At 45.0% G+C, this 27,458-nt stretch overlaps 2 protein-coding genes across 4 annotated transcripts in view; one reads left to right on the top strand and one right to left on the bottom strand.

The window, feature by feature from the left end:
- Positions 1-2,297, top strand: part of slc17a7b (solute carrier family 17 member 7b) — a 45,464-nt gene extending 43,167 nt beyond the window's left edge. Inside the window, exon 13 of one of the 2 annotated variants that reach the window (XM_017684576.2) lies at positions 513-2,297. In XM_017684576.2, the coding sequence (XP_017540065.1) occupies positions 513-802 (290 nt within the window). In that variant the 3' untranslated portion in view covers positions 803-2,297. The remainder of the gene's footprint in view (positions 1-512) is intronic. The other variant, XM_037536713.1, reaches the window with a different exon arrangement.
- An 8,535-nt stretch (positions 2,298-10,832) lies between these two features.
- Positions 10,833-25,826, bottom strand: LOC108412522. 2 transcript variants are annotated; one of them, XM_017684575.2, is made up of 8 exons: positions 25,744-25,826; positions 21,574-21,612; positions 18,406-18,648; positions 17,890-18,195; positions 14,546-14,830; positions 13,939-14,181; positions 11,475-11,929; positions 10,833-11,384 (listed from the first exon to the last, which is right to left on the bottom strand). In XM_017684575.2, exons 1-8 carry the CDS (start codon positions 25,769-25,771, stop codon positions 11,160-11,162), a joined length of 1,824 nt encoding a protein of 607 aa, XP_017540064.1. In that variant the 5' UTR covers positions 25,772-25,826; the 3' UTR covers positions 10,833-11,159. The 2 variants fall into 2 exon arrangements, with proteins under 2 accessions (XP_017540064.1, XP_017540063.1); XM_017684574.2 differs by having other exon boundaries at positions 10,833-11,929.
- Positions 25,827-27,458: the final 1,632 nt, after the last annotated feature.

A 27,458-nucleotide genomic window follows, 5' to 3' on the forward strand; every position in this document is an offset into this window, starting at 1 on the left:
TTCATTACCTTAAGCTCTCTTTGACTGACAGACACCCACACGGTCCTCTTTGTCTAGGAACGTCCAGGAACCACTCCAAAAATGTTCTTTTTACTTATCAGAATACAAAAGTGGCAGCATCACACATCGTGCTTCTGAACGCCCCACCTCCCCAGCAACCTACAAACTCCCGCAAAAACACGAACGATAATTAATCAGCGTCAAAACTCGAAATGATGCCAGTCTCTCAACCAAGACACGGCACAGATTTATGGCACTGTGATCGCCTAATCTGACATAGTGACCATCATGAAAGACTGATCCCGACACAAGACCACTGGCATATAGGTTCAGTGTACGCTGGTGTACCACCGGCCTAAGACTCAGGTGTTGATGGTGCTGCACACTGCAAATGGATGTATCTTGATAACATGATGATATCACCTTATTAAGACATCATGGATGACGTCATTGATTACATCTTCATGATATCTTGGGTCATGGTAGTCATATCACCTGTCTGTGGGTCACAGGTATTTTCGCATCTGGAGAGAAGCAGGCGTGGGCGGAGCCAGAGAACACCAGTGAGGAGAAGTGTGGAATTCTGGGAGAGGACGAGCTAGCGGATGAAACGGAAGAGCTCTACCGGACTGGGGGTGGTGGCTATGGAGCCACCAGCCAAGCAGGCGACCCCAATGGGGCAGGGACTGGAGGGGGTGGGGGTAAATGGGTCTCTGACTGGGACAAGACAGAAGAGTACATCCAGCCAGCCGGGACGAACAGCTACTTGTACGGAGGAGAGGAGGAGAGAGAGCTTACGTAGACATTAAGAAAGAGAGAGAGAGAGAGAGAGAGAGAGAGAGGGGTGTAAATCTCTGACCTCACAGAAATTTGATTACGATTTTTTAGGAAACTATTCACTGCATCAGTCTCAAATTACACCACAATTCGATTAGGTTAATTTGATGATTTAGAGTGATTTTAAAAGAATCACGTTATGTGCAAATGTAACTGAAGGAACCATTTACACGGTAGTGACATGCAGATAATACCAATGATACACCAAGTCTTTTATTGTTTTGGGTCTTTCCTTTTGAAAGTAGCCACGGAACTTTACTTTGGCTGAAAAAACACAAGCAGTATAGCAACGGGAGTAAAAGGTAAAGCGAAGAAACCCCATTTACTGTGGCTGCTTTTAAAAAGGGTTTCTTCGCTTTTCCTTTTTTATAAAGCGTTTATTTACTTATTCTGCCAGTCGTTTTATGATGGTTCCCAACTCTAAAGTGAATACGGGAGTGATAGCACGAGTTTAAGCTTAAACTTTGTCCAGTAAAAGTCATATATCTTTAATTTGGCCACAAATCTGTAATTCATCTAGTGACGAAGAACAGAATTGCCAATGTCACATGAGCATTACCGTCTGATGCCACTTAGCCTGATGCCTTTTTCTCTAAGGCCGTTTGTCCTGATGTCCAGTTGTGCGAGAGCTGAGACTGATGGTGTTTTTCCCAGAGAGCTGGAGCCGTTTGGTCTAATGTCTGAAAAGCGATGCTGTGGTCTGAGGATGCCCTAAAACGTACACCATAAAACACATATTTTGGTAGAGTTTTTACTGTCAGGCTGCTGAATAACCATCACTGGAAACAGGCCTTGAATATTATTACAAATCAACACAATTGTAACATTGCTAGAACGATGCAGTTGAACCACCACCTTCAGACTGATGCATTTTTACACCCCTAGAGAGACAGGAAGGTGAAATCTGATTCAAGATCGAAGAACCGTGGGGTTCGTGAAACTCGAACCGCAGTGAAGCGTCTACCAGGGCTGTGGCAGTGCAATGATGTGTGTTTTTGTGTGTTTGTAAACTGACTGTATGTCTTACCAGAGCTCTGTGCAGTCACTGTACTGCAGTTAGGCACTCTTGTAGAACATTAGGAACCTTTTCTAATTCACCAGCCACATCACCCCTGCCTCCAAAAGTCTTTTCCCCATGCTTTTCCCAATGGCTTCACACGAGCTCACGTGGGAGAGCAGCAGTGCATGTGTCTTCTTCTGAGAAGTAACCCACAAAAACAATATTGTGCCAATATTGTATGAGATGAGTTTAACACTGTTCCCCGTTTCAATCTCCAAAACATATATTAGTCCACTTTCTGTGGAGGCTCATTCATTCAGACATTAAAACAACACAGTCTTAGAGACGCGGTGTCATCTTAGTGATCACAGTCGTATACTCACTGTAGCACACTTAGAGGTGGATGAAGAAGTCACGCTAGTTTTGCTTTGGCTAAAAATCAGGAGCTGCATTACAGAAACGTCTTACCTCTGAAATCTGATCTGTTTGGTCTCCATGATGGCTTCAGTACGGACTGAATTTAGGACTGTAGCTATTACTGTGAGAACTGCCTCCAGGGCTGTGGCTTCTAGCCACCAGAGGGAGGTGATGCACACCTTCCAGGTCCAAACAAGCCCAACGTCCTGCACCTGGACAGAGGGCTTCATAACTGCAGAGAAGGAGACAGACGTTGCTGTGTCTTTGTCTCATCGTGAGGCAACAGAAATGGCCGGTAATTGTGGTAAGAGGGCTGAGAGTTTCGCGCTCCCCCTCACTTTTCAAGCTTTCTCCAGCCTCATCTCAAGATTTCATTCTCTGCTGCCAAAAAATCCCAAACCTTGTTGTTTTTTTGTCCTGATTATGTTGGGAAGGTCATTTGTTCCTTTTCAGTTACTTCATTTTCACTCAATTTCTAAGAGCCAGTTTCCCCCGGCATCCTTTTGTTCTTTTTCCGCCTGACAAAAATGGGCGGGTTTACATATTCAGACAACTTTCCCCACCCATTCTCTGGAAATCCTATATAAGGGCTTTCAGCAGCCTTCACCTTGGCTGTGGTGGTGGAGCAGTAGAGCTCCTAAGAGTTCCTAACTTCATCATTAACACCAGATTATAAAACAGCATCACACAAACATCCTAACTAGACTAAACCTCCTAAATCCTGTCCTAACCTTAGGATGAACCCCAGCAGGGTCCTGACTTCTGTTTAAGGCCCGTTTCTCTGGTTCTGAGTCGGCTGAGTCAGGCGGCGTAGTTCACTACCAGCATAATGAGCTCCATTTGTTTCTACTGTAAAACGCGGCTTTCACTGGGAGATGTTTTTCTCTTCTAACTCTGCGTTTTAAACATCTCAGACGCTGCCGACTCGAACTCCACCGCCCCTCTGACCACCTTCCTGTGTTAATGTTGATGATGAAACATTACAGTGATGGTGGTGAATAATGAGGAGGCGGAGCTAAACGTGTGTCTGTTTATTAGGAGGAGGAACGTTTGCACGCTCGGCTAAAGTGTTTGGGAAATGGAGACTGAAACTGGGGAGCGGCAATGCTCTGATAAACAGCAAGGGGCGCTCTGATGAACAGCAGGGGGCGCTCTGACAGTATTCACTACTTAGTTTACCACACTTTAGTTCTGTTTGACCTTTTTTACTGTAACTTACATTTTTAGTATTATGCAGATTACATGTTTATGCTTTAGCTGTGTACATATGATCATTTTCTAGGCAGCGGTTGATTATCAGCTTTGATCAAGTAGGTTAAGATTTCCTAACTGGAGATGGGAAGCTGTAAGATAAAATTCCTGTGTTAAGATTTGCTTCTGTAAAACAAAACTGTGAAATATCTTATCTTAACCTAGGACTAAAAGGTAGGAAGTTTCTGTAATACCTCCTCTGGTTTCTGATTGGTTGAATTGACTGTTTCAGCTCACTAATTGGTTGGAGTAGTCTGGTTATGCCCTCTGATTGGTTAAGGTGGACTACTTCAGTAAATGGGTAGAGTTACTGGCTGTGAAACCCTCATAGGAATCGGCAACTGTGGATGTGCAGCTGTGTTCTTTCATTCTTTCTTTTTTCTTTATTTATTTCTTCTCCACCAATCAACCACTTCGCACTGAGCTTGTGCAAACGGGCACACATGCAGGCATTGCTGGAGTAGAACACTGTAATAATAACAACCGTAAGATTCACACTTGAACAGAATGCACTTCACTTGGCAGCAGGTTGCCATGGCAGAGCGGCCGTTACATTTTGCCTAGTTATAATCATGCATTCGCGTAGACGTGACGTCGACACACAGCCCTCTCCTGAGATCAGGCGAGGCTGAAGGGGGTGATTTTGCAGGGTCAGTAGAATGTGTCTTTGTTTTTTTCCAAGTTTAATAGATAAGCTCTTAAAGTGTCCAGCTCCTTCTCTCTGGTGTGGAGGCCTGAAGATGTGGCTGATGTGCCTGAGTTGGCTTCCTGCTACCTTGCGCTTAGTGGTTCTTCAGCTCAGGTAATGTCTGGTTTTGGAAGTATAGCAGAAAATATAGGATCTTTTGAGAAACTCAGATTACGATGTGAACCGAACTCAGGAAGAAAATACTGGACGTTTTAATAAAGTACTGCACAGTGTCATTTGAGTTTGGTTTCAATCTAAATACCAATGAAATGATCATGCCGCTTGGCACTGCGTAATACAGCTTGTTTCAGCGCAGCATTACACTAATTATGGCAAGAGGGAGATGACCGGAGATGACTCCGTGCAATCTGAGCTCTCGGGCTTTATTGTGGAAACGGTGATCAGTTAAATGGATGTTAAATATGCTGCTGCTGCTGCAAGAGATCCACCAGGAAGGCCCAGAGATCTATTCAATCAGGCTGGGCTTCTGGACAAACGCCATCCAAATGTTCATTAGGAGTCGACCTGACAGCATTTAATAATGACAGTGGTGGTGCTGATCCATACCTGTGGCCTTGAGACCCGACCTGATCCGGCATGACCTATACTACTAAATCTGAAACCCAAACCTGCTCGTGTGCATCGATGGACCATTGCAGGTGCCGTTTTAGGGAGTGATTCTGAATGTAACTATTCTACAGAGAGAGAGAGAGAATATACTCTATATATACATACTACAGATAGAGACCAGGGGGCAGTCGTGGGCTGGAGGTCAGGGAACCGGCCATGTGACTAGAAAGTCACTGGTTCGATCCCCAGAGCCGACAGCACATGACTGAGGTGTCCTTGAACAAGACACCCAACCCCCAACTGCTCCCTGGGCGCCGTGGATAGGGCTGCCCACCGCTCCGGGCAAGTGTGCTCACTGCCCCCTAGTGTGTGTGTGGTGTTTCACTTCACGGATGGGTTAAATGCGGAGGCGGGATTTCCCAGTTGTGGGATTAATAAGGGTCTCTTAATTTTAATCACTTAATCTTAAAACATTTAATTATGTGAAATTTACATGAAATTCCTTGGGCCAAAGCATTTAGAAGACAGCTGAGCCGCATGAACATCGAGCATGACCGATCCAGGAGAGCAAGTTCCTTCTGGAAAATAGCTGCTGCTTTCTACCAGCATTTGTTGCTACATTTTATTTTGAGGTTCGTCTGTAGAAGCTCGGTCTGTGTGAGACGTTTAACTACATAACTTAAATAAATCTAACCCTAGCTTTAACTTCAGCAGAAAACCTGAACTTGACTCTAATCTATAATCCATGGTTTTGTTTTTCCCCCCATAAGGGCAGTTAATTAATTAATTAACTAATATACGCTAAATAATGTTTGTTTGCGTTTTTAGGGCTTTGCTTAAATGGCACTGCAGAAAATTTTGGTTCAGTTTAGCATAAATAAATAAATGAAAAGATCAAACTTCCGACTCCGGAAATGTTCATGCGTCCACACCAGAGTGAAGGACTTCAGAGCTCATCTACTGCACTCGTTTTCCTTTCTGTTGGTACTGTTTGATATGTCTTCTTTGTTGTAAAATGTATAAATTATTATGAGAGTAATTATTATTATTATTATTATTATTATTATTATTATTATTATTATTGGTAACACTATTTTAAGGTCTGCTTCTTCACAAGTCCTCAAACATTTGTACTTACTAGGTTGTTATTAATTACCCGCTGATAGTTGATCCTGTTAAGGAACAGGCCTTAAAATAGGTCGTTAACTCGTTTGTTATGCTAATTCTTTGAGTATTTCTCATCTTCCTGTTTTTGTTGTTCAGCCTGAACATGTTTGTATACCTGTAGACGGTGTTTAAACCGGAAATGATCTTTAAGCATTTCCCACCTTTAAGAATAAAAACATTCTCTGACAGAATGCCGTGTGTGGTGTTCCTTCCCGAGTCTCCCACATTCCTCTCGTGCAGTAGCTGCGTTCCGGAGTCCAGGCTGCAGTCTCGGACGCTACAGCGTAACAGGATCTTCCATATCGCTGCTGTCGGAACAAAACCTCGTATCTCCATTTTTTTTGTCGTTTTTCAGGTTTTGACCTGACTTGAAAGTACCTGTGCTCCTTTATATCGTGTGTAAATTTAATGAAGATTGGACCAACAGAAATGATCTAAAACGACTCAGAAAGACGTCTGGTTCCATTGACTTGCATTAACAGTACAGTCAGTTTTTGCCTTCTCCTGTAAAGTTACCATTTTGGAGATACGAGGTTTTGATCTGACAGCAGCGCCGTACAGCCTAGAAATGCAGCCATCGTTCTGAGTGATTTAGAGGACGTAACTGATGGATCCTCATAGGCCTTCGGCTACCCAGGGTCCTCTGCGCAAACAGCATCACAAAAATGACGGAAACTGCGCCGTTTGTTTTCTAATGTAAGTTGGTCAGTGTGGTCAGTGTGGTCAGCGTGGTCAGCGTGAGAGTCGTGTTTGTTGCCTTATACGGTGTAAAATGATCGATCAGTTAAGGCATTCGTCCGTATTTCGTATTTCACTCAGAAGTATTTGTACATGTGTAGTTAATCATACTACATAAGTTATTAGCTACCATAGCAACGAACACAACGCAAGAGGAGGGGCCTTTCTGGTGACATCACCACTCGGCCCCGTTAGGATTGCTCCATTTGTGTGACCAACAGGCGACTAAGCCGGAGTCTTCATCTGACCGTCCTACCTCGGCCGCAGCCTCGGCTGGTGTCCGCTCTTCTGCAGCGCTGTCCTGCAGTCCTGTAACTCGGAGGCTCAGGAGTGGTGAGGAATTAAGTGATTAGTGAGAGCAGTGCTGATTAGTGGGAGGTGTAGTTTTGAGTGAGTGAGGCCTGATGGGGGCTGTGGTTCTCTGAGCTCACCAGCTGAGTCTGTTGGTCAGATTCTCAGCTCCCTCTGGTGGTAAAAAGAACGGCACGGCAGAATTTCACTGAACGTTTATTCTTTTATTTCTTTCTGCTTCACAAGTTTTAAAATGATACTTGAAGCTTTTACTGTAAATGGTGAATATATGGAGTAGTAGAAGTTATTGAAGCCTGCGGGTTCGTTAGAGATCAGTTTTTTTTTTTTTTTTTTTTTATACAAGAATAAAAAAAATGCTAAAATACATAAATTTAGCTTAATACACAAAACACACACATTCCAAACTCTGACCTTCATATGTACAATGTCATATTTCAGATGATAAAAATTTTCCTCACATTCAAAGTACCAAAGTGACAAATCTTATAGGAGCCCGTATGAGCTGTGCTTTAAAGAGTAACTCCACCCAGGACAGGGTGAACAGCTGAAATGCGCTGCTCTGCAGTAGTAAAACATACCAGCCTTGCTTTAATGTGAACGCATCTTTCCAAACTGTAAGAATATCAGTTTTATGGTCAGGATGGAACACCAGGAAGTGCCATGAACAGCTTCCTGAATGTATGGATGTAGGGCCACTGCGGCAAACCCTGACTGAGCGGTGATGCAGTCGGTGACCTTGAGGTCAAACTGGATGAAGCTAAAACAGGTTTCAAAGAAATCCACTTTATTCCTTCTGGATTCAGGGCATCTGAGACATCAGGACTCGGGTCATATCGAACATGGACCTGCTGGTCAGATCATTAGAAGCTGGCTTTCGCGGTTCACTGGTGAGGCTCAAGACGCCCTGCCTGATCAGAGACACCTTCCCTCGTAAGACTCGGCTATAAAAGTGCCGTTTGATTCCGTTTCTCTCTTTATTTTCTGGTCGCCAGCTCTAAAAACGCAGCCCAGCCCACCCGGCTTCCCTCGCAGCCCCACCTCCAGACCCAAACATCACCGCAGGGCCCCTCCCAACATGGCCCCTCCCATTTTTAAACGTTTTTCAAAGTTGGGCCATTGGTGGAGTTACTCTTTAATATTCATATGCATATGAGCTCTGTTCCGATTGGCTATGCCTCATTCATTCATTCATGTGCTTGTGCCTGTTTTTGTGACATCACAAAAGCAGGATATTGAAAACAGCAGTTGTTTGGACTGAAGCTTCAGCTATTCCATGATCCGGGCTCTTCGGTTTACACATCACAAACAGTTGGAATGTGAAAAAATAAGTGCAAATAAGTAAAATGTCATTCAAACATTCCGTTAAGAGCATTACAGACATAATGCTAGTGATAGTGCAAGCGGCATCTGGATGAAGATGAAATGTTGTTAATTGAGCTGAAGAGCTCGTTATAAGCAGCTGTGTACAGCGGCTGCAGTGCAGTGACTGCCTGTTCGCGGTGAACGGTGGAGGCGGAGAACTCTGACTCCGCGCCTCCTCTCATTAAAAACAACAGAACCAGGATGAACCGGGTGATGTCCCTGAGTTATTTCACACAAACGAGTCAAGTCACGGCGCTGATTTCATTAAAACCATCAAACAAAAACCTCCGTTTAATTAATTTAACCATGCAAAGTCCAAACCTGCTCCAACGCTTCCTTTAACAGCCCATCATGTTCTAGATATTAAACTGGGTGTTTGGTGCTTCCGCAGTACTGTGTGATTATGTGGGTTATGGAGTAGCGAGTGGTAGTTTTATACAGTATCTTACATACCAAATGCAATGTTATTAGCTATGAACTAAACTGAGTCTGGGCTGTAAAAGAAAAGCAGGGGTTCTTACAGTGGTTCTAATGGGTTCTTAAAACCATTTTTGTGCTTTGTCATTTTACACGGTATAACTTGTTTGGAGGAGCTTCTGATTTAATTTCTTGCTTAAGCGTGGGACGTTTCACAGAAATCTTCCACCATAAAAATGGATGAGATATTAGTTCTAGAATTTCAGTTTAATATCTAGAACCTGATGAGCATCTCCAAACGTACCATCAGTTTACCCATAATACCTCAACAGCACTATTGTGACTGTATCTCACACTTCGTTAAAATCTAAAACCACTTAGTTAAATATTCTCTGAACTCAGTACCAACTTGTCCAAAACAATTATCAAAGTACTAGATATTTGTAGCACAAATATAGTTCATATCTAGAATATCTAATTGGAAATTTCAGTGTAATTTGGTTAAAATCTCTTGGAACTTGCAATCATGTTATGCAAAATAATGATCTGGTACTTTGATGTTTGTAACACACTCAGTTAATATCTAGAATGTGTTGGGCATTTAGTTACACTTACCATGTTACCCATATCTAGAACCTGCTAAATTACCTTTCATTGTAATTTAGTTAAACTTTCTCTGAACTATCATAATACGCAAAATAACTATATAGCAAAAAGGAGTTTGCTCCTCATAATCTGTTAATATCTAGAACCGGTTGGCATTTCAGTGTCATAAAATCAATACGCAATGAAGAAATGTCATAATGTTAAAGAGACGTGACTGTTCCTGTCCAGGGAAACGTTTAAAAGAAACCTTGGAAATGAAATGTGTTTTTAGTCATGAAGCTATTTTTAGATTATAGTGTAGCTTTAAATTTCACTTTTAGAGAACGATCACTCGTAGATTTGACATGTTTATGTGATTGTCAGGTATTGATCGCTCTCAGTGCGTTCACTCTTCAGTAAATGGGTCTGACTGTGAATGTACTGAAATGAAGGCTGTTGGTTTAAAGTGAGTTGGTGGTGATGGTGGTGGTGGTGGTGGTGTTGGTGGTGTATTTTAAATTAATCTCAGTTCAGTCGTTCCATAAACCGTTAAACTCCGTATTCAAGGTATGTTTTACGACCCGGCAGAGCAAACGTTAAATACTCATAACTGAGCATTATTTGGAGCACTGTTTGAACTTTGCATGGTCACATTACGTTTTTCTAGAATTTCAGCTAAATTGGTGTGAATAAGCGCTTTACTTTCTTCTCGCCTCTCATTTTCTTAAAGTGAATGTTTTTATCTCTTGTTCTAGCTTCTTAAACTCCTGGGCCGCGTGTTCAAATGGCTGGGGTTCCTGTTTACCAATGTTTTGTTTGTTTTTGGTGGCAAAACATCTACAACCTGAGGTGACCCTTTAGTTTGGACTCTGTAGGACAGGATGCAAATATAGTGGCCTTAACTGCAAACCCAGGTAGAGTCAGTGACGGGAGCTGAATCTACTTTTTTGAAAAAAAACCAAAACAAAATATCTTTTGAAAAATTGTTGAAATGTTAGTGAACCATGTGGTTTGCATTTTATTTGAGAGCTTCAGCTTTTGATTCTTTGGCTCAGTAAATCACAGGAATGGGATGTAAACAGAGCGGTTCAGAGTCATTCAGAGCGGTTTGGTGTGAAACGTTACATTCTAGACAAACTTATCAAGTCAGACCCGTTCACAGTGGTGGTGATGGGAACCAGACGTCCCTCTAAAAGCTCCTCACAGTGGTGGTGATGGGAACCAGACGTCCCTCTAAAAGCTCCTCACAGAAAGTTCCTACATGAACTGGTTCTGAATTCACTGCCTGATGACTGAGACGCTGTTTTATGAGAGTTTAGAGAACTTCAACTCCATTCATGGTGGAGGGAGACATGCAGGGCGCTGTGCAGCAAAATAGTCCCCAAAGAAAACTCATTATTCCAGATTTTCCACTATTTTCCATCATCAACATTCCATATAAGCTCAGAAGACTCGTGTAGGTTCTCTGGTGGTTCTGGATGGTAAATAAAGTGTCTATATCTGTGTTGTAGTCATGGCGACGCCTGGTTCCCATCACCACCACTGTAAAGACGTCTGGACCAGTTCACACCAAACCCTCTGAATCTCTCTGATTACACCTCACTCACTGGGTTATTTAGACACTTTGTTGGAATTAATCTTTAAGGCTGCTAATATGTTCAAAGAGCAAAGTGTCTATGGAAAAGTGTCTCATGCTCGTTTTTGAACCACATGGTTTGCTGCTTAAGTGGTGACAAATTGTCTTTGGGTCCTTTTTTTACCTTCTATTTTTAATGCCCTCAAACAGTGGTTAAATAAAGGGCCTTTTAAGGTCACTCACTCTTTCTCCTTTTTTTCAGCTTTGAGTTCCTCGTATGGACTTTCCTCTTTTGCCTTTTGCCCCTCCGCTTGTCCTGACTCCTGTTTTTGGCCCAAGGTCTGGTAGACCTGAGCCTGAGTAGTCTTTAGAGCCTCATACTCCCCCTTGCCCTCAGCCTGACCCTTAGCCTGGTCTTTTAGAGTGTGGTAAACTGTAGTTTCACCCTCCCCGGTCTTCAGAGCCTCGTATTCCCCCTTGCCCTCAGCCTGACCCTTAGCCTGGTCTTTTAGAGTGTGGTAAACTGTAGTTTCACCCTCCCCGGTCTTCAGAGCCTGGTATTCCCCCTTTCCCTCATCCTGACCTTCCTTTAGGGTGTGGTAGACCTCAGCCTGAGCTGTCTTCAGAGCCTCGTACCCGCCCTCTCCCTGACCTTGTTCCTTTAGAGTGTGGTAAACATCAGCCCCAGCTTGACCAACCTTTAGAGCTTCATACCCTCCCTCACCCTGACCCTTACTCTGACCTTTCAGGGTGTCATACTGGGCTTTGTCTTTTTCTTCAGTGCTGAGCTTGAGGAGCTCGTACTCGCCCTCTGCTCCAGCTCCTTTCTTCTCAGTGCCAACCTCCTCGTATCCTCCGTCTGCACCCTCCTCCATCTTCTTCTGTCTCTTACTCTTCTGATCATTGTTTCTTTTACATTTATACAGTCCCAGCAACAGAAACAGCAACCCTACGACAAACAGCACCACCACCACAAGCACCATGAGGTTGGGTCCATCGCCTTCATCCTCTAGAGAGATAGAGAGAGATACAAAGAAAGCAGACGGAGATGCTGAAGGCTAATTTCTGCATTAAGCTCTAGTGGTCTATTCATATCTGCAGATCACTGAGGCTGTACCACCTTAAAAAATTAGATACACAGAGGGGTCCAAAAATCTGAGATCATGTTCAAAATCTGGGATTTATTTAATTTAATCCTAAAAATTAACAAAGTTTTGCACAAGCAGTGGAAGATTGCAGGGGGGCCCTTGGTGGCCTAGGCTCTTGCAGCAGAAACTAGCTCTTGGCACTTGGAATGTAACCTCACTGGGGGGGAAGGAGCCGGAGCTTGTGCGGGAGGTTAGGAGGTACCAACTAGATATAGTTGGGCTCACCTCCACCCACAGTGTCAGCTCTGGATCCAGACTCCTTGATAGGGGTTGGTCCCTCTCCTATTCAGGGGTTGCACAGGGTGAGAGGCGCCGGGCGGGTGTGGGGATACTCACAAGTCTGCGGCTGGCGGCCGTGTAGGTGGAGTTTGTTGTTGTTTCATCTGATTTGGGACCGTATGTTCTGGACACTTGGGTGAAGAGAGATGCTGAGCTGTCAACTGATCACCATCTGGTGGTGAGTTGGATCAGATGGCAGGGAAGACTGATGGTCAGACCTGGTAGGCCCAAGCAAATAGTGAGGGTGCGCTGGGAACGACTGTTGGAGGCCCCTGTTCGGAATGATTTTAATTCCCACCTCCGGGAGAGCTTTTCTCATGTCCTGGGAGAAGTAGGGGACATGGAGCCTGAATGGACCCTGTTCAAAACCTCCATTGTGGAAGCTGCCAGGTGTAGCTGTGGCCAAAAGCTTGTGGGTGCCTGTCGGGGCGGTAACCCAAGAACCCCCTGGTGGACGCCAGTTGTGAGGGAGGCTATCAAGCTGAAGAAAGAGGCCTTTAGGGACTGGATGGCCTGAAGGACTCCCAACTCAGCAGATAGGTGGCAGAAAGAAAATCCAGTGCATGGGAGGAGTTTGGCAAAGCCATGGAAAAAGACTTTCGGTCGGCTTCAAGAAGGTTCTGGACAACTGTCCGGCGACTCAGGAGTGGTCGGGATGGCTGCGCCCAAGCTGTATTCAGCAAGGGTGGAGAAACTCTGATTTCAAATGAGGATATATTCAGTCGGTCAACTCCTTAATCCGGGAGATATGCCTCCCTCACAGGAGTCAGGGCCAGAGGCCTCTGGCGTGTCAAGCTCCATTTCCCTGGTGGAGGTCACTGAAGTAGTTGGCAAGCTCTTCAGTGGCAAGACACCAGGGGTGGATGAGATTCGTCTGAAGATGCTCTGGATATCGTGGGGCTATCGTGGCTGACGCACCTCCGTAATATTGCGTGGATCTCGGGAACAGTACTCTTAGACTAGCAGACCAGGGTGGTGGTCCCTATTTTAAGTAAGGGGACCAGAGGGTGTGTGCCAACTATCAGGGTATCACACTGCTTAGCCTCCCTGGGAAAGTCTATGCCAAGGTGATGGAAAGGAGACTCCGACCGATAGTTGAACCTCAGACAATACGGATTCCGTCCCAGCTGTGGAACAATGTTTCATGACTAGCCTGGGCTGCTTCCTGATTAGCCTTGCTTGCCTTAGATGTAGCCTGACTTGACTCAGAACTAGCCTGATATGCCACATTACTAGCCTGGCATGCCTCATTAGTAGCCTCCCTTGACTCAGGACCAGCCTGACTTGACTCAGATCTAGCCTGTTGTGCCTTTATTTAGCAATAGGATTGTCGCTCAAGAACTCTTAATGTTATAACAAGCATCTTAATGCTGGCCTGGGCAAAGAAATTTGCAGGGTAGTGATATTACCACCATCACTAGCTCAACACAGAGAGACGGTCTAACTGGGCTGGGTCCTGAAGGGTGTTTTGTAAGGATGATGTCGGGGCAGATCAGCTCAGCATGGACCACCATGTATCATCACACTGGAAGATGGAAGTGTGTAAAGTACATGTTCAAGATGAAAAGATAGTATGAGAGTGTGTGCTTACCTTTCAGGATACACTCGTTGCTGTGGCGGGACTGGCCATTTGGCGGGATTTTGACAGAGCAGGTGTACTTCCCAGCCCTCCTAGAGCTGATGTAATAGCCAGACTCCTCCAGTACCACTGTTCGTGTTTGTCCCTGGGGGATGTGATGCCAGCGGTAGGAACCAGGATTACTACATTTCTGGCACTCACAGGTCAGAGTGTTACAGTCCAGGTGGGCCAGAGGAGGGCCATCTAACACATCTCCTAACAAAGTAGATCAATTTAATTCTTCATGTACAATTCATCATTAGGCACCTGTTCTGAATTATATATAATATTTAATATACATGTTTTATTAATGCTTAAGATTAAACTGGTTATGGTATACTCTGAAAGGTTTATGAACCTATTGTGGGTCATGTGAATGTTGTGGGGCTGTGAATAGGTAGGAGCATCACAGGTTTTCTGCCTGTTTGCCATCAAACACCTGTACAAATGTACTAAAGATCCTAAACAGCAGATGTTGTGCTTTTGAGCTCTGTGTAAAACTGCATCCCTGTGTTATTTATACATGTGCTGTAGGTCACTGTGTGGTGCTGCGCTGGTGCTGTTACTGTGTTTGTGTTACCTATGACTCTGAGAACCTGTTGATCAGAGGGCATGTTGCTACGCTCTGCTGCAGCTGGATTGATGTGGGTGAACTTGTAGGTGGCTTTGCAGGTGTATTCGCCTTCGCTGTCCTTGGCGATATTCGGGATGTCATATGTGTCCTTGGAACCCTTTTGGACTTCTTTTCCATCCTGATAAAACACGGCATTTTCCACATGTGCGCCGCCCCACACGTCACAGCTCAGAGAGACCGTTTCACCCGACCACGCTGGCCTTTGGGATATCTGCAGCATCACCATTTTCTCTGAGAGGAAGACGGACAGAAAAGTGGGAGACGGAATGGAAGACAGGAAAAGAGCTTTCAGTTAACGTTAGCACTGGGTTAGCCTTGGGCGAATTGTAGGATTAGCAGCTACAGGCAGGACTAATAGTGATGAATTAGACGATCACAAATACATACATATACAAAGTCTGAGGCACCCAAGACTTTCAAAATCTATTTGTGCAGTTTGTGTTTATTTGCTGAGAAAAGTGTTAATATTTGAATAAACAAAATGTATAGAATATTAATTAATAATGATTCTATATATTTTATATCTATATATATAAAACTAGTGATGTTCTGGATGTTGGTGTGTGTGTTTACCCATCTCCAAGCCGCTCCTCCTCGAGGAAGTCCAGTATTATATGTAGTTAAAAAGCAGCTCCTGGTTTGACCAATCAGTGCTCAGTAAATTGAGCTCATGATGTAATTGATGATATTAACGAGTCTCTGTGGCGGCTGTGAAGGTGTCCAGGAAAAATATGGACCCAAGAAATTCTTGTTACTGTTTATTGTTTTTCTGTTTATTTGAATTATGAATGTGACTTTATTCTAACTTATATTGTGATAAACTCACTGCTGAGGGAAGCTGGTTAAACATTCGCTTAGACGCCTAAAACCTTCACACAGTGCTGTGTATGTGTGTGTGTGTGTGTGTGTGTGTAGTACTACCATTACTACAACCATTATTACAACCACAGCTACTACTACTACAACTATAACTACTACTACTCAATAATAATAATAATAATTATAATAATAATGATTGAAGCTACACTAAACTGCAGGTTTGCTGTTTCTTAGCTTTAAACACGAAACACAAGAAATATGAAAAAAGTAATGGATGCCATTTCAGTTCAGCTGTTCAGAGTCTGCTTATCCAGAATTGTGCCTCGTATTTATTTATTTATTTTTATTCTTTAGTTTTTGTTTTTTGCTAAGATCTATAGATATAAAGATATTTTTAGAGATTTATTTTGTTTAATAAATAAGAAAATTTAAATGATTTTTTTACTAACCTAAAAATACTTGAAGTGTTTGCTGTGTAGCTGTTTTACATCTGAAAATGAAAGCATCAGACCGGATTCTGTATCAGCTGATGCTGAATATTACAGTATTCCAGGATCGGAATACAGGATTCCAGCATGTCAAATCAACATTAACGCTCACATTATCAACAGTCTGCATGGGCTTGATGATTAATGCTTGCACCGTCTGTTTCCAGCTCTAATCACATCTGCAGAACCTGTCCATCTTGTCCACACCTGCCTGAAAAGCCCCCGCCTGCTTCGACCACACACCTTGCCTCCCACATCCACCCTCTCTGGGCTACACCTGGGGGCCTCATCCACTCCCGCCTGCGTTTGCTGTAATGCGCCCTGCTGGTGTGGAACACGTCCAGGTCCATGTTCTACAAGAAGCCCTATGAACAGCCTTCACGCGCCTTGCACCTCCTCCACGCACCCGGACGGTTTCAGATAACGGGGCTACGTGAGTCCGGCAGGAACCGGACTTTTACAACTGACCCATAAACTCACAGAAGACGACACAACGTAAAACTCAAACTTCATACGCAGCTTTTTTCAAAACATCGAGTCACTTTAGCTGAACATGTGAAGAAACATCATCTAGAGGACGAGGAGCATTTACACCCTTCATTCCGATGGTCATGTAGCGCTGTGCTGTCTCAAAACAGCTTTACAGAAAAAAGCCGTTTATGGACGGATCAAAGAAAATAAACAGAAAATAAAATAAAATAAAAGTCTGTACAGACGAGAGAGTGAGGGTTCACATGCACTGAGAGATCTGACTACTGAGCTCAGGTCCAGCCTCGCTATCAGATTTAGAGACTAACCTGAGGAACGGGAGCTGTTTAAACAGACACTTATACATGATTAATCATCAGATAACTGCTGGAATCTGAGGACCATGGGATGACATGTAAACACAGCCCTTGATACGAAGTTGGCTGTTGTCGGAAGCTTTCAGTAAAGTTATCACTCAGATTATCGGATTATAGTTTGTTGTTAACAGTATTCACTTTTATGGAGGTGTCCCTGTTTTTCCCACTTAGTCTCTGAAACCCATGGAGGTTGAAAATGGTCCACTACTGCAACACGGCCAGCAGGCTGTCCAGTGTACCACGTTTGCCGTAGAGAGTGATTTCCAACCCAGCTTGGGAAAGATGAGAAACCTGAGCAGGGAACTGCGACACAGCTGGAAATGTCAACACAGTCCAGTTGGATTAACCAAGCAGGAAACTTTGCTGCGAGAAGGCAACGTTCCCTGGACTAATGTCCAGTAGCCAGAGACGTGGACCAGGATCAGTTGGGTTTCATCTGTTGGGTGTGAAAATAGAGACATATCTGCTGCAACCCTCCACCCTGCCTCACCCTGCCTCACTCTGCCTTACCCTACCTCACTCTGCCTCACCCTGCCTCACTCTGCCTCACTCTGCCTCACCCTACCTCACTCTCCCTCCACCCTGCCTCACCCTGCCTCACTCTCCCTCCACCCTGCCTCACCCTGCCTCACTCTCCCTCCACCCTGCCTCACCCTGCCTCACTCTGCCTCACTGTGCCTGGTGGAGCACAGGCTGTGCTGCACTAGCCGTGAATACGTTGTAGTGTAGAACGCTGTTTGCGGAGTTTGAACGTGAACTCGGGGAACAGTTGCTTGGTTTGGCCGTATTCTCTGGTGAATTGTCTTTATTTTGGATGCTGCCAGCTGTGCAGCCTTAAACTTGCCCGCTGAGGTGATGACATTTGAATGCCAGTTTGCTGAATTTAACATATTTGAGAGAGAGAAAGTAAAACGCTGGCATGGTGATAAAAACACTGTGCCGCATTTTATAGCGATTTTTTTTGTGAGTGTGTGAAACATTTTAAATCTTAAACTCTTAAAACTTTCACTTAGAAAATCAACAGAACATCATTTGACTGGAGGTCTTCAAAAGATTCTATGGCAGGTTAAGTTTGTTATATGGTGCATGAAACCACTCAGGGCCTGAGACTGAGCACCTCTGGAACTGAAGAGCTCACCTGTAGCTGTGAGCTTGACGGCGTTACTGCGTGGACGCTGCTCCTTTGGTGTCGCCTTGATGTTCATGCACCAGAAGATCCTGCTGCCTTCCTGGCCGACTTCAGCGTGTATGACCACACTGCGGTTGCTGTTCGTCCACTTGTCTGGCAGTAACGGGAGCCAATTTTCACCGTCACCTTCTGTATAACGACACCACCAGTCCTTCAGCCCCTCCTCCACGTAGAGCTCCATGAGAACCGCCCCTCCTTTACCCAGAACAGTCCTCCCTCTGTTTAGAACGGAGAGCGACGCCAGGGGCAGCATGTCTGCCACAGAGAGAGCAAATGCACTGATGTGGCAGGTTTGGTGAAGATAAAACATTAATAACCAGCCTCATGAGCTTCACGCTGGGAGGCAGATGCTCAGACGCTGTTATTCAGTTTGAGGCGTAAGTGTTTAAACTGTTTACATTATTACCAAACTATTGATCTGTTATTAATACATTATCATTGAGTTTTTATGCTTTGATGTCCTACCCAGAACTCTGATCTCCATGTCCTTACTCTTCTTGCTTCCACTCTCACAGGTGTACGTCCCCGAGTCCAACGGCGTCACCACGGGAATTTCTAACTTGCCATTATTAATGCTGTCAGAGAGCTGGACTCCACCTTTCTTCCATTTTACATCACTGGTGAGAATAGAGCCACCATCCTTACACCTCAGAGTGACCTCATCACCCACGTACAGACGTTGAGGGGGGAACCCTGGGAACAGGGACACTGAGAGAGAGAGAGAGAGAGAGAGAGAGAGGGAGAGAGAGAGAGAGAGAGAGAGAGAGACAGAGAGAGAGAGACAGAGAGAGAGAGATGGAGAGAGAGAGAGAGAGAGAGAGCGAGAGAGAGAGAGAGAGAGGGAGAGAGAGTGAGAGCGTGAGAGAGAGAGAGAGAGAGAGAGAGAGAGATGGAGAGAGGGAGAGAGAGAGAGAGAGAGAGAGAGAGTGAGAGCGTGAGAGAGAGAGAGAGAGAGAGAGAGAGATGGAGAGATGGACAGAGGGAGAGAGAGAGAGAGAGTGAGAGCGTGAGAGAGAGAGAGAGAGAGAGAGAGAGATGGAGAGATGGACAGAGGGAGAGAGAGAGAGAGAGAGAGAGAGAGAGAGAGAGAGAGAGAGAGAGAGATGGAGAGAGAGAGAGAGACAGTTTTAGTGCTCCTGTCTTGGTCATGGATGTAAACTTGTATGCAAGAGCAGGACACAGTTAAGCTTCCAGCTTTGGGTCAGCAGTTTGGGGCAGAGCCTTTCCTGGTCCAGCAGGACTGAGACCCTGAGCACAAAGCAGCTCATTAAAGACACGGAGTGACCGGTTTGGTGTGGAGGAACTCCAGTGGCCTCACTGAGCCCTGACCTCAGCCCCACTGACCACCACTGAGATGAACTGGAATGGAGATTGTGAGCCAGACCCTCTTGTCCATCAGCTTCTGACCTCACACATGATCTTTTGACTGAATGGACACAAATTCACACAGACACTCTGCAGCATCGTGTAGAAAGGTGGGATTCATAAAAGCTCATAGGTGTGAGGGTCGTATGTCCACATACTTTTGGCCATGTGTACATTTTCATTCAGTTTGATGTCCACATGATGTTTTAAACTGTTTGGCTTTAAGAGCCTCGTTTGACAGGAGGACCAGTAAATGCAGAGCGGTGGTCACCCACTGCTCTTCTCTCGCCGTCTTCCTTTTCAGCGTTCCCTCTTTAGCTGTTCATCCACCATAAAGGAATTCCACACGATCAGAAAGTGCAGTGCTCCACACCGAAAATGGAAAGGTTTAAAAAAACGAGAATGACGCAGATGACTTTGTTATTTTTGCAAAGAAATAGCAAAACGACATGTTTTTTCATTTTTATTTAGAATTTCTTTTGGTTAAATGTCCACACTGTAATGCGCCTTTGTGGGAAAAAAGAGCCACGGCCCCCTTGCAGTACCACCACAGCCCACTGGGGGGCTGCCGCCCACAGGCAGAGAATAAGTTACACACCCTCTACAGAAACAAACCTGTTTTAATCCACAGTCACCGTTAATATACTGGGATTAACCGTCTGGAATAATATGTGCAAAGCTCCTGGCGCATTTTAAACTGCCGGAGTAACTTTTCCAGCATGTTAAGCAGCACATGAGCAGAAATGTGGGCTGCAGTGTGCAGAACAAACGGCTATATTTCAGGTGTGCTGTCTCCAGAGGAGACGCTGCATTCAAAAATCAACAAAACGTAATATTTATGAGGCCGTGCGGCTAAAAACTGTGTGTATCGTCGCCGGCTGCTCAAAGTTGGGCCCAAAACTGTCAAAGCCTCTGAGCTATACTGTAAAACCATCTGTGTGGTGTAAAGACTTTCTGCTTTTCTGTTTATGATGTTTGTCGGTAACTCCTCACCGTCCCCTGTGAAACAGAAATCAGCACCTCATGTGGGTAAAGCATCCCTGCTGGTTGGTGTGGGGTGTTCTGGCGAGGCCAGTCTGGAGGACAGTGAGCTGGATATCAGTGCTGCGCTGTTAAACTCCATGAAGTTAGACAGAGCAAAAGACCAGATTTGATGTGCGGACAGTAAGCACGGAGGTTACGGTCCTGCCGATATGAGCACAGTGACAAAATACTCCCTCTGTCATTTTCAGCTTCAGTAACTCTGCGTCTGCCGATTCTAACAGCAGGTTCAGCTTTAATAGACATGAAAAGGACACGTCTTGCTCATAACGAGCTCCCGAGAGCGCTTAAGACATCATCGCTGTGATGGAGGTCAGGGAACCGGCCCTGTGGCCGGAAGGTCGCCGGTTCGATCCCCAGGGCCGACAGTCCATGACTGAGGTGTCCTTGAGCAAGACGTCTAACCCCCAACTGCTCCCCGGGCGCCGTGGATAGGGCTGCCCACTGCCCCCTAGTGTGTATGTGGTGTCTCACTTCACAGACGGGTTAAATGCAGAGGTGGGATTAAAAAAGTATCACTTAATTTATCACTGCCAGAAAAGCCCAGCAGGAGAAACTGCATTAACCTCCACTCGTCTACTCGTTCCCTGACCTCCAGCCCACGACTGCCCCACAGCGATGATGTCTTAAGCGCTCTCGGGAGCTCGTTATGAGCGAGACGTGTCCTTTTCATGTCTATTAAAGCTGAACCTGCTGTTAGAATCGGCAGATGCAGAGTTACTGAAGCTGAAAATGACAGAGGGAGTATTTTGTCACTGTGCTCATATCGGCAGAAGTAATAATGTATGAATGTGCATTAAGGATCTATACGAGGGATCAAAGCCACATCATTGCTTTTTTATTTCTTTCTTTTTTAATGCAGTGTCCGCACTGTTCACTCCTCCGCGCGTACTGTCCATATATATTTGAGCTGCTGCAGGAAGTTCACGCTGAAATTATTAGGACTGTTTCAGACCAGACTGCACTTTGAATAAGGCGCAATACAGAGCCAATTAGATCGGAGCTCATTTACATATTAGTCTTTAAGGCACAGTAACAGAAGCAGCCTGTACATCAACTTACACAAACACTCTCAAGTGTTCAAAGAAATGGAACATACGGGCTCTTTAATGTAACGAGGTTTCAGTCTAAGCCACTCTGGAGAGCTTGTGTTGATTGTGATCACTGCCTGGAACTTACATACACAAAAACGTCGTTATGAGGTCGTGTGTTTGTGTGAACACCTACCGGTTAGTTCCCCTTGTCCTCTTGCAAACCCCAGAACAACTGAAAATGAAGAAGAGCCATCATTTAGCATTCATGACACGCCCACTGCCACATACAAACACCCCAAACTCCAGAAACAGGCTCAAAACGGCTCGACTGTTATTGGGTGTGGCTGTTAGGGTGGTGCTAAACAGCCAGCGCACCGTTCTCTGTTCTCTCCTTATTATTCTTCTAAGGTCACACATTTGCAGCTCTTCTCGTCCTACAGCTTTCAAGCTAGAACCAAGAAACTTTGCAGGAAAGCGGAGTGTAAAACTGAACGCGGTGCTGTTTTAACTTATTCTGTTCAAACACGGTCCCCAGTCAGGATTCAGTACTCTGCACAAACATCGGACACTCCTCTATATCATCATCATCATACACACACTGTGGAAGTGCAGTTCGGAGCTGGAATGCTGCTGTGCAGTTTAACTGACTAACATTCCTTCTGCAACCACCAACCAACACCCCAACACCCCAACACCCAGCTGGAATGAGAAAGCAACACTAGGACCTTTTATGAACTTTCCCTTTCTTGTAGTTATAGTTCTGCATGAGTTGATTTATTACAGGGGATTCCTAAAGTTATTTATATTTATTTTAATTCTGGATATTTAGGTGCTTAAAATGTAATCAGAGCGGTTCTGAGCGGTTTGGTGTGAAACGCTCTGTTCTAGATAAACAGAGTCAGGACTGTTCACAGTGGCGGTGAAGGGAACCAGGCGTCCCCCTCCACGTTCTGTGTCTGCTTGTTTCAGTGCTGTTTGAACCACATGCTCCTCCACTTGGCCTCAGGATTCCCCGAGGAGAATTGGCCACACCGTGCAGAGGGCCTTCCAGGGCGGCAACTAAAATCTGTTCCATTCATTAAATTAGCTCTCAGAGTGTTGAGCAACCAAGTGAGCTTAATTGTTAGTTGGAATTCACTGTGATCTTGCGCAATTCCCATGTCAAACCCCCCCCACCCCCCCCCCCACCCCCCCCACTCCCCCCGCTCCTTCCAAAATAGTCAAAATCCCAGGCTTATCACATAATACAGCTTATTATCCAGCTACTACGCAGATTGCAATGCCAGCTAGCTGAGTTATTCTTAGATTACAGTAGGGTGTGGTAAAACGGTGGGCCTGCCGGCGGCCCCGGCCATTTAGGGGTTAATACGCTCAATCTATATATCAACGTGCTTAAAAGGGAATAAAAACAAAGTTGGTTCTGAGCGGTTCTGGGCGGTTTGGTGTGAACGCTCCGTTCTAGATAACCTGACCGAGTCATTACTGTTCCCAGTGGTGGTGATGGGAACCAGACGTCCCTCTAAAAGCTCCTACAGAAAGTTCCTACATGAACTGGTTCTGAATTCACTGCCTGATGACTGAGACGCTGTTTTATGAGAGTTTGGAGAAGATTTTATGGAGAATATCCCTTTTAAATCTGTACTGCGCTGTTAAATATGCACGTATCCTCTGTCCGAACAGCAGCTTGCACCTTTACTCCTGGCGCTTTATTAATTTTTAATATTTAAAACAATGTGAAAACAGCAGCTCTCCTTTTTTATGACGAATGGATCAATAGAAATGATCCCAAAAACACACACACACACATTTTATGAGCCACTTATCCTTCTGGGTTACGGGGGGAACTTTAGCGGTCATTGGGCAGAAGGGAGGAAACGCCCTGGACCGGTCACCAGTTCATCGCAGGGCAGTCGGACAGACGTACACAATCCCAATCAGATGGCCTGACTGCATGTCTTGGGACTGTGGGAGGAAACCGGAGAACCCGGAGGAAACCCACGCAAACGCTGGGAGAACATGTAAACTCCACACAGAGAGGACGCTGGTGAAATCTGCTTCTGTTGACCTGCATAAGGTTTTTCTTTTCTCTAATGAACAGTTACCATTTTGGAGATACAAGATTTTGCTCTGACAGCGACGACGTGCTGCAAATGGTCCTTCAAATGAGTGAATCCAGGTGCTCATCACCCACAGTGGCATTCAATTACACACAGCTTGTATAATCTCCATAGAAAAGCACTGACCACTAGAATGGGACACTCTGGAGCAGCTTCACATGAGCCAAAGGTCTCCGTGCTCAGTGCCCAGTGTGGGCTAGAGGGGTATAAAGCCCCCCAGCACTGGACTGTGGAGCAGTGGAACTGTGTGGAGTGATGGAGCTCCATCCAGTACCTTTGGGATGAGTCGGAGTGATCCAGAACTGACCATCCAGCATCAGGACCTGACCTGGTGTTGCTCTGGTGGCCGAATGTCATCGAAAACGCTTCACACGTAGGCGCCAACGCAGTCACGCCGTCTGCTAACTTTTCCGCAAAACCAGTTCATGTAAGCTAAGCATATTTTCCAGGTATCTAACTGCAGGAATGAAGAAGTAATTTACTTCACAAAACACGAAGCGTCAGATTCCTCTTTCACTTTCACCCTCGCTTTAATACGGGCCGGATTCTGGGACTCATTAACCTGGTCTTCGAGTAAAAAAGGAACTTTAAAGAAGTTTCGCCAGAGAGGACTTTACAGAGTCTGACTGCGTTCACAGAACCACGCAGCAGCGTTGGACGGAGGGAATAATGTGTGTGTTGAGCTGCGTAGTGAAGAGCCAACAGCTCAGCGTTTATAGCTCCAGTACCTAAATTAGCTAATCATAATCTCCATAACTCAGAGAGATCCAGAGGGTTCGGCGTGAAGCGGTTCAGAGGTCTTTACAGTGGTGGTGATGGGAACCAGGCGTTGCCATGACTACAACACACATATAGACACTTTATTTACCACCCAGAACCACCAGAGAACCTACACGAGTCTTCTGAGCTTATATGGAATGTTGATGATGGAAAACAGTGGAAAATCTGGAATAATGAGTTTTCTTTGGGGACTATTTTGCCGCACAGCGCCCTGCATGTCTCCCTCCACCATGAATGGAGTTGAAGTTCTCTAAACTCTCATAAAACAGCGTCTCAGTCATCAGGCAGTGAATTCAGAACCAGTTCATGTAGGAACTTTCTGTAGGAGCTTTTAGAGGGACGTCTGGTTCCTATCACCACCACTGTGAGGAGCTTTTAGAGGGACGTCTGGTTCCTATCACCACCACTGGGAGCGGCTCTGACTCGGTCAGTTTCTCTAGAAACCAAACCGCTCTGAGCGGCTCTGATTACTATTTGATTATGTGGAACATTTAAAACATCATTACAGCTCTGTGTTGAATTGAAACAGATGTGCTGCTGGCGGAACTGAGTGAATTCTTGAAACAGCTGGAGCTGCATCCAGTAAACAAACCGAATCAGAGAACAGTACATTCAGTTACTCGTTACTCGTTACTAAATTAATTCAGTGTGTTACGAGCACAGATGGAGCCAAAGTGCATAAAGACCAAGAACTTCACAGAAAACAGTTCTTAGTTCATAAGCCTGGGCGTAACACGGGACCAGTGTGAAGTAGTGTTTCGTTTATCGACATACTGATCGGTTCTGACCCGTTTGCCTGTTTCCCTGTGGATTATCTGCCTGAGATCTCCGTGTTCTGACCTTGTGGACTGTTCTCTGGACTTTGATTTCATGTCTCATCCTTTGCATTGTTTGGTTTTGACCCAGGCCTGTTTTGACCCAGGCCTGACCCCGACTCCGAGCTCGGATTATATAATATTAAAGTGCATATTAAATTTAATAAAATTTTAATATATTATATTAAAGTGTACCTTGTTCTATTTTCCACACACGCCTGATTTCATCTGCGACGCTACAGCTGAGCTGTCTACTGCGCCTGAACTGACCGAGCTAGCAGCTGCACGCAAAACCTTTTTGGTTAACAGCAAATTTTCTGACCATACGAGACTGGACCTGAAACCAAACCCACACTTTACTGAGCTTTTCACGATGCCACACTGACTGAAATCACACTCCAGACTAAAGTCATCTTAATCTCAGTATTACTCAGATCTTAATCTGCACTCAAAGCCTGAGACGTGCGTGTGATCAGGGCTGAATAAACATCAAAGAGATCAATCAACTCGAAGAGAGACAGAGAGACAGAGAGAGAGAGAGAGACAGAGAGAGAGAGAGAGAGAGAGACAGAGAGAGAGAGAGAGCTAAGAGAATAAAGAATAAAGCCCATTCAGATGCAGAGAGAAGCAGTGATGATTGTTTTGTTTTACCTGATAAGATGAAGAGTTTCATGTCCATTTCTGAGTGGGTCCTACATTACACTGAGGGAGTGTGTGTCTCAGAGAGAGAGAGAGAGACAGAGAGAGAGAGAGAGAGACAGAGAGAGAGAAAGAGGAGGGGCTGAGTGGACAGAGCTGTTGCAAGATTGAAGAAGTGGTGGTTTGGCTTTGGGGCAAGTCACGTTGTACAACACGAATCTTTGAAGACTTTTTTTTGTGGAAAAAACAACAAAAGAAAGAAAACTTCTTCCTAGCATCTCATGCATTCTCAGAATCTTTAGGAACAGAGTTATGATGTAAAGTAACTCACACACACACACACACACACACACACACACACCTGCAGCCTTGTATGCCTGTAGAGGGGGGCATACAAAGCAGGGTCCAATCTTATGCACAAAGGCTCTGACTTGTTTGGAGTGAAAACCTGCAGCCACATCGGCCCTTTACAGATAAGACTGGACACCCTTACTGTAGACTTGCGGCCTTGTAGGCCTGTAGACCTGAACACCTGTAGCCCTCAACACCCCTATACCTGTAGCCTGTAGGGTTGAGCATCTGGATTACAGTAGGCCTTGTGTGTTTGTGGCCTTGCATGTCAGTAGCCTGTAAACCTGTTGTCTTGTGTGTACAGCCTTGTTATCGGTGGTCCTGTATTCTTGTTGGCCTGCAGCCCTGTAGCCTTGAAGACCACTAGGCCTGTAATGTTGTAAACCTAGTATGTCTGCAGACTTTAAGACGTGGAGCCTTGTAGGCCTGTGGACCTGCACACCTCTAGCCTTGTTTATACAGCCTTGTGTCTGATGTCAGTAGCCTTCTACCTTTATAGATCTATAGACTTGCAGCCTTGCGGGCCATTTAAAAGTGGACAAAATTATGTAGCCCTATACACTCACCGGCCACTTTATTAGGTACCTTGCTAGTAAAAGGTTGGACCCCCTTTTGCCTTCAGAACTGTCTTAATTCTTTGTGTCAGACTTTCAACAAGGTGTTGGAAACGTTCCTCAGAGATTCTGGTTGGTTATTTGAGTTCCTGTTGCCTTTCTATCATCTGGAACCAGTCTGCCCGTTCTCCTCTGACCTCTCACATCAACAAGGCATTTTCGTCCACACAACTGACCGCTCACTGGACATTTCCTCTTTTTCGGACCGTTCTCTGTAAACCCTAGAGATGGTTGAGCGTGAAAATCCCAGCAGATCAGCAGTTTCTGAAATACTCAGACAAGCCCGTCTGGCACCAACAACCACGCCACGTTCAAAGCCCCTTAAATCCCCTTTACCTAACCCTAACCCACATTTATCAGTTAAACCGCCTCCACACAGGAAATGACTTGCGCTGATTGTGAACGGACTTTATAATAATAATGATAATAATAATAATAATTAATTACATTTATATAGCGCCTTTCACAAACCCAAGGTGACTTCACACAGCAAAAAAAAACACTATACAGAGGAGGAGGAAGAAAAATGTGCATTAAACAGAAAAGCCTTTAAATCAGATTTAAAAGAGGAAAGAGAAGAGCCTCCCTGAGGGATTGAGGAAGAGAATTCCAGAGTTTGGGGGCCGTGGCACTGAAGGAACTCCCTCCCAAAGTGGAAAGTCTGGTGCTGGGGCAGCAAGTAAGTTACTGCTGGAAGACCTGAGAGAGCGAGAGGGAGTGTAAGAGGTCAGCAGTTCTCTGAGGGAGGGGGGAGCAGGTTAT

Source organism: Pygocentrus nattereri, chromosome 3, assembly GCF_015220715.1.
Source record: "Pygocentrus nattereri isolate fPygNat1 chromosome 3, fPygNat1.pri, whole genome shotgun sequence".
NCBI classification, from domain to species: Eukaryota; Metazoa; Chordata; class Actinopteri; order Characiformes; family Serrasalmidae; genus Pygocentrus; species Pygocentrus nattereri.